This window comes from Danio rerio, chromosome 4, assembly GCF_052040795.2.
Source record: "Danio rerio strain M-AB ecotype USA chromosome 4, GRCz13ab, whole genome shotgun sequence".
NCBI lineage: Eukaryota > Metazoa > Chordata > Actinopteri > Cypriniformes > Danionidae > Danio > Danio rerio.
This window is the reverse complement of record NC_141024.2, coordinates 73,292,501-73,299,932: the sequence shown is the minus strand read 5'-3', so window position 1 is coordinate 73,299,932 and position 7,432 is coordinate 73,292,501. Positions and strand designations below refer to the sequence as shown.

The 7,432-nt window shown below is 37.8% G+C and overlaps 1 protein-coding gene across 7 annotated transcripts in view; it reads left to right on the top strand.

The window, feature by feature from the left end:
* Nucleotides 1-4,948: 4,948 nt before the first annotated feature.
* The window catches only part of pyroxd1 (pyridine nucleotide-disulphide oxidoreductase domain 1), a 40,422-nt gene continuing 37,938 nt past the window's right edge, over nucleotides 4,949-7,432 (top strand). For 6 of the 7 annotated variants that reach the window (XM_087246290.2, XM_088649723.1, XM_087246289.2 and 3 more), the window contains exons 1-3: nucleotides 4,949-5,223; nucleotides 6,324-6,404; nucleotides 6,599-6,718. In XM_087246290.2, the coding sequence (XP_087102416.2) occupies nucleotides 5,152-5,223; nucleotides 6,324-6,404; nucleotides 6,599-6,718 (273 nt within the window). In that variant the 5' untranslated portion in view covers nucleotides 4,949-5,151. 7 annotated transcript variants of the gene reach the window in all.

Below are 7,432 nucleotides of genomic sequence, written 5' to 3'. Positions count from 1 at the left end.
TGTAAAAGGGAGGCGAGGCACCCAACCCCACCCCTAACCCCAACCATGATTGGGTGATGAGCAAATCGTACTAAATTGTATGAATTAGATCGTACAAATTCATACGAATTAGCCACTAAATCCAAAAGTTATGAATTGCCGTGAGATTTTGTTTGAAAATTAGTCAATCCAGAGATCTAAAAGCTACTAGTCTCCTACATCTCTTTTTTATTTTTTTAGGTTTCACAGTTCACTGATAACAGTTTGTTTGTTATCCATATCTTTAGGCACTTTAGAGAACCGTATTATATTTACCAAAATGTGACGTATACCAGAGTCCCTTTCAAGCAGAGTTCACTCTGCGGCCATATAAACCGGGGGAATCCTGAAATCTGGAAAACTGCTCGCTGAACTTACAATTAAAGGGCACCTATGATGAAAGTCATCTTTTAGGAGCTGCTTGGACTGAACTATGTGTAGGTTTAGTCCGTCCATAGTCATATTAGAGGGCTTTAAAGACAATAAGTCTCGTTTTTTTTTTTCGTTAAAATCAGTATCCTATCAAAATCCCTACCATTTTTAACAGTTTAGTGGCTAATTCGTACGAGTTCAGTCGTACAAAAATTGTAAAAGGGAGGCGAGGCACCCAACCCCACCCTTAACCCCAATTATCATTGGGTGATTAGCAAATCGTACTAAATTGTATGAATTAGATCGTACGAATTCATACGAATTAGCCACTAAATCCAAAAGTTACGAATTGCCGTGAGATTTTGTTTGAAAATTACTCAATCCAGAAAATTAAAAGCTACTAGTCAGTTTACATCTCTTTTTTATTTTTTTAGGTTTCCCAGTTCACTGATAACAGTTTGTTTGTTATCCATATCTTTAGGCACTTTAGAGAACCGTATTATATTTACCAAAATGTGACGTATACCAGAGTCCCTTTCAAGCAGAGTTCACTCTGCGGACATATAAACGGGGGGAATCCTGAAATCTGGAAAACTGCTCGCTGAACTTACAATTAAAGGGCACCTATGATGAAAGTCTTCTTTTAGGAGCTGCTTGGACAGAACTATGTGTAGGTTTAGTGCGTCCATAGCAAGCGGCAACCTCCCGCTCTCCCTCAGGAAGCCAATACGGAAGTAACTAAAACTGCAATTCATCCGAAATTCCGCTAGTCCTGGCCGCTCCTGGCTCCAAAACAGAGCAAATTTCAATTGAGCCCACTGCTAGAATGGCCAACTTTACAGCAAAAAAAAAAAGGTGTTTACAGTCTGGTACAATAAAAGATTTTGGTTAATACAGCTAATATTACCCTTCATGACAACTGTGAGGGGTGTGAATTTTTTTATAACTCATCCGTTTCCTTTATATTAAGTTATATTAAGTTTGCATAATTAAGGGCGTGGCCACTTGAGTGACAGTTAGGTCTCGTTGGTCGCCGTCACGTCACCTCAGCTGAATCCTGCAGATTAGCCACTGAACTCGGCATATTTATCGTATTTCTGTGTTGTTTTATGTGGCTTTACACAGTCAACTGCCTTTTGGACTTGTTTCCTACAATTATTAGATGGCATGGCATGCTGAGTGCACTTAATTGTGCTCACAAACCATTCACGTGGCCTCCGTTACCCATGTGAGTAAAGTTATATACTTATACACCATCTCTATACATGTATTTGTTTTATTTAAGATCATTTATCGTTTATATTTATATTTAGAGCTGTAATGCACTGCAGAATCTGACGAATTGATTAGCTGTAGGCTCTAGAACAGTCATCTGAAGCGTTGTCATACAGTGTTATGCTGGATTTCATCAATAGTCTTGCATTAACTAACACAGACTATATCTGAAGTGTTTGGAAGTAATTCGTATTTTCCTCCTGTTGAAAAACGTCATAAGAACAATGTTTAGTGGCTCAAAACACTTTATTGATATAGTGTACAACCAAGCACAAGTGGTCAGAATACAAACGAGTCGCAGGTGATAAAGTATTAAGCATTTCTCCCAAAGTAAAGTGTGTCTGATTCAGGTCCAAGCAAAATGCCAGCAGGTGTCTGTAGCTCCGCTCACTCTCCGCCTCTTTGCCCTTGTTTGGTATCCCGCCGTGGGTGTGATGATGCGCGAACAAAATAGCGACGGTTGGCCGCGCCTACTTGTGGCTTCTTTTGCGCTTTTTAGAAACCTATGGGTGACGTCACGGACACTATGTCCATATATTTTACGGTCTATGGTCCATAGTCATATTAGGGGGCTTTAAAGAGAATAAGTCTAGTTTTTTTTTTCGTTAAAATCAGTATCCAATCAAAATCCTTCCCATTTTGAGGCCGACCGCAACGTAATGTAGGAGTGCGGTTTCCTCACCCACCGAATTGATTGACAGCCGCGTATTAACATGTGTCTGTAATAACTCGTAGAATAATATGAACAAGACAGGTCTGAAAAGATCTGTTCAGCGCTCTGTGATCATCAATCATCGTCAAATGAGTTTTAAAACGTTTAAAAACGTTTGCATGATTGTAATAAAGTAAGTTAAAGACAGTAAAATTTGTGAACGTTAAATCAGGTTTATTTGGTACATTAACATAACAGATATCCATACAACGATGTATATAAACTTTGTTACGACATTGTGTGTGACTCATCGTTGCAGAAAGGCTTGAATTAACTCCGCAACAAGTACATCGAACTTGGGGAAGTTCTTACTGTAGTATATGAGATTTGCTTCCTTCATGTCTGTCACTCTGCTGTTTATCTGACGCAGCAGGAGACCAAGACACGCACATTCTCACGTTCATTTCATCAGTAGTAACTCCAAACGTGAGCGTGATACCTGGCGTACGCGAAGTTTTTGTGCATACGCAGTGTTGACACATGAGGCCCCAGGTGACTGATTTTCTCCTTTCCATGTATTTATTCACTTATTTATTATTAATAACTGTCTAGTATCTGTTCGTCTTTCAAAATTAAATCGACTAATAGCTAAAAACTGGAGAGCAAGCCTTCACTCACCCTGCCATCAAACATTCCTTTATCAAATTATTTTTAGAAAATCTGTTTCGCGGAGTCTTCTTTTTTGGGTCTTCCTGTCCACTTAAAGTTTGTGAGAATTGCATTTAAGGAACAAATGTTTACACCCTTCTAAGATCAACGAAATGCAACTGAGCTCGCTATTTTCCACTGCGCTTTCCTGTAGTTTGTCATTTGTGCAGTGAAGCCATGAACCAGCTAAGATTAGCTTAGCGATAGTGCTGCATTCATTAATCAGTTACATGTTATCCACAAAAGAGTACACAAATTTGCTTCTTTTCCACTAATAGGCCGAACAGTTCGGTTTGTTCAACCCTCTCGTTCCACGCAGATCCAGGACAGTTAGCACAGAAATGGCTCTCTGGAATGTATTACAAATGCATCAGTCATTGCATCGGTACTGTAAGTATAATGTAAACAGTCAATATAGGGACTGTAACAAACCTAACACTCCTACATATTCAGTTTTTAGTATTTTATGTTCCGTTATGGCTTATGTTACAGAACCCTGCTGAAAAAACAGCACAAACCAGCCTAGGCTGGTTTTAGCTGGCCAACCAGCCTGGTTTTAGAGGGGTTTTGGCCACTTCCAGGCTGGTTTCCAGCCATTTCCAGCCTGGTCTTAGCTGGTCAAGCTGGGAGATGACCAGCTAAAACCAGAGCCCAGCCAAAACCAGTTATGTCCAGCTTAAACCAGGCTGGTTTTAGCTGGTCATTTTCCAGCCTGACTAGAAGCCCCTCTAAAACCAGGCTGGTCAACCAGCTTAGGCTGGTTTACGCTGTTTTTTTTTTCAGCAGAGGAACTGACTCCTAAACCCTTTATGCCTTCAATACTATCACTCCAGAGGGCAAACCTTTTGAAGGGATTAAGGATGAGCCCTTCCAGATGGACAACAAGACTGTCTTGCTGTGTGTGTCCCAATTTGCATTCTATCCATCCTAAATAATATTCGAAAATATAATTAGTATGTCCCAAACCATATGACTGAATTAACGGTTCCCAGACGCTCTACTATTTCTGGTAGAAATTCGAAGAGTAGCATATGCCTACTCTAAACGCTGATATTGCCCACAATCCATTGCGTGTTGGATGTGAATTCGATTAGAACTCCAAACTCGGTTAAAAAGTGTAAGCAAACTGCAAAAATGACAGACACACGAGTCGAACCGTGAAGTAGAGGCTTTGGTAAAGTTATTTGAATGATTGTTATTTAATATCTAGCCAACTGGCAAATGTTTACATCACATTTCCCTGCTGAAAAATCCAGCTTATACCAGCCTAGGCTGGTTGGCTGGTTTAAGCTGGTCGACCAGGCTGGTTTTAGAGGGGTTTTGGCCATTTCCAGGCTGGTTTCCAGTCAATTCCAGCCTGGTCATAGCTGGTCAGGCTGGAAAATGACCAGCTAAATCCAGCTAAAACCAGCTTAACCAGCCTGGTTTAAGCTGGACATAGCTGGTTTTGGCTGGGCTCCCAGCCTGGCTACGCTGGTCAAGCTGGTTTTAGCTGGTCATCTCTCAGCCAGACCAGGCTGGAAATGGCTGGAAACCAGCCTGGAAGTGGCCAAAACCCCTCTAAAACCAGCCAACCAGCCTAGACTGGTTTAAGCTGTTTTTTTCAGTAGGGTTGCCATGTTATTTCATCTACTACTACAATGTGAACTCATATGAAGTCGTGGACAATACTTCTGCAAAGACATGAGGAGCTCTCTGCATGAAAGACTAGCGAATGGCAAATTAACCTGGAAATATTTCATATCAAATAAATATTTGGTTTCAAGTAATGTGGATGATGTGTCGAGATGATTGACAAACTAAGCAACATATCGTTAATGAGGGAAGTATGTACTTTTTCTTCACAAAAAAAGTACTTCAGAGTATTTGGGACGCAGCTAATGCGTAGCGCAAACCGTTTGACCCTCAATGCTTCCTGTAGTCAGCTGAAAGAGGGTAAACACGGAAGTCAGTTCGCTCTAAATATAGCTGCTCCTTATACCTCTGTTTTTATTTAATATGTTTATATGAGAGACAAAAAACACAAGATCGATAAAGTGCTAATAAATTGAGCATTTCGATAGTTTGAGTCGAGCATTTCGTTCGTTGTTCCTATCTGTAAACAGATCTCCATGTGCTGAAGTTCAATGGCTTCAGAGAAACAAGTCAAGTTCGTGATTGTAGGTGGAGGAATCGCAGGTGTAACTTGTGCAGAACAGGTAAGAAACCATCGATTAATATATCATTAAAGCTTTATTTCGATGCTCTATATTAGTCATTCTGCCGACTTGAAGTAACTTTGCAACTACGACAAATAGTCGTTAAATTATTGATAGATTAACGTTAATATTTGGTACTTTGACGGTCCCAAACACACATTTCACTGACTCCAAGTGAATTTACATGTTAATTTAATACATTGTTAAAGAGAGAGTATGTTGTTGTTAAATAACTTAGTCATTGAATGTCTAAAGGGCATCATAAATTAAAATGTAAACAAAATAACTGCCCACGTGAAGAAAATACCATGGTATTTTCACTGTAAATAGTGTTTTTAACCATACATAGTGAAGTATGTATTACTGATATATTGTTTAGAACTCTTTGTTAATGAATGATGCAGCATACTATTGTCGATTATACCTAATAAATAGTAGTATACTTGAGATTTACTACAGTAAACTGTGCTGTTACAGTAGTTGAATATAAATTGTTCTAGAAAACTTCTTAATTTAGTTGTTGCACTCCCTGCTGAAAAATCCAGCTTAAACCAGCCTATGCTGGTTGACTGGTTTTAGCTGGTTGACCAACCTGGTTTTAGAGGGGTTTTGGCAGTTTCCAGGCTGGTTTCCAGCCATTTCCAGCCTGGTTTTAGCCGGTCTGGCTGGAAAATGACCAGCTAAATCCAGCTAAAACCAGCTTGACCAGCCTGGTTTAAGCTGGACATAGCTGGTTTTGGCTGGACTCTCAGCTTGGCTAGGCTGGTCAAGCTGGTTTTAGCTGGTCCTCTCCCAGCCTAACCAGCTAAGACCAGGCTGGAAACCCGCCTGGAAGTGGCCGAAACCCCTCTAAAACCAGCCTGGTCGACATAGCAACTATAGAATTACCACAACAGGTTAATTCTTTCCTATAGTATGACTCAAAAGCAATGGTATTTTTGGTTTATGCTGGTATACCAGTATAAACACTGGTCTTTTATATACTGTTATTATTTTGCCGGTTCATCCCGCTGTGGCGACCGAAGATTAATAAAGGGACGAAGCCGAAAAGAAAATGAATGAATGAATTTTGTTTTTTATTAATTATTTTTTTTCTACAGATCGCATCACAGTTCCCATCAGATGAAGTTTGTCTTCTTACAGCTTCTCCTTTAGTGAAGAAGGTTACCAATTTCAGACAGGTTTGATATTTTATATGAATCATGATCATTTTGACGTTTCAGTACAGTATGTGTTAAAAATTATGATTTATATACTTTAATAAACTGTTAGAAATGTTACAAATAAATTAGATACAGATTAGAAGAATGTAAAAAAATATAAATAGAAAAAAAAAATAAGAAAATAAAAGTCTTGATATTGTTTTTCCATGCAGGTTTCGAAAACCTTGGAAGCATTTGATATTGAAGAACAGCCGTCCCGTGTTTTAGAGGAAAAGTATCCCAACCTGAAAGTCCTCCAATCTGCAGTCAGACTCCTGAAAGCCAGGGAACATGTATGTTAAGGCATGCTACTTGTTTGTATGTCCAATATTAATGAGAATCCCTCTCAAAGCAGATCATGAAGCTACAAAATTCTTTAAAAACAAAACATTGCCCAACCTCCACACATTTAAACTTTCATTTATCATATAATATGTTTGCAGTTCTCTTAAATGCCCTATACAAAATTAGAATTGTATTGGCTTGTATGAGTGGTGGTTAGGTTCGTAGTTTATTTATGTATTTATTTAGTTTTGTTACTTATTCAATTGTAATTTGGATTTATTAAAACTTATTCCAAAATTATTTGTAATCCCTCTTTTAATTTGGTTAGCTTTTTATAAGCATATTATATATAAATATTTGATTTTTTATATATATATATATATATATATATATATATATATATATATATATATATATATATATATATATATATATATATATATAAAATTATGCCAAAATTATTTAATTTAGCTATTTTTTATTTTATTTATTTTTTGCTCACTATTCCAATTTAAATTTCAATTAAATCTAAATGTTAAAAGGATACATGAATATATAAAGATATTCTATAAATCTCATTTAAAAATGTTTCTTTGTTATTGTTATAATTATATATTGTATGTTGCTTGCGTTTCTGGTTATATGTTCAATTCAATTCAGCTTTATTTGTACAGCGCTTTTACAATGTAGATTGTGTCAAAGCAGCTTCACATAAATGGTCA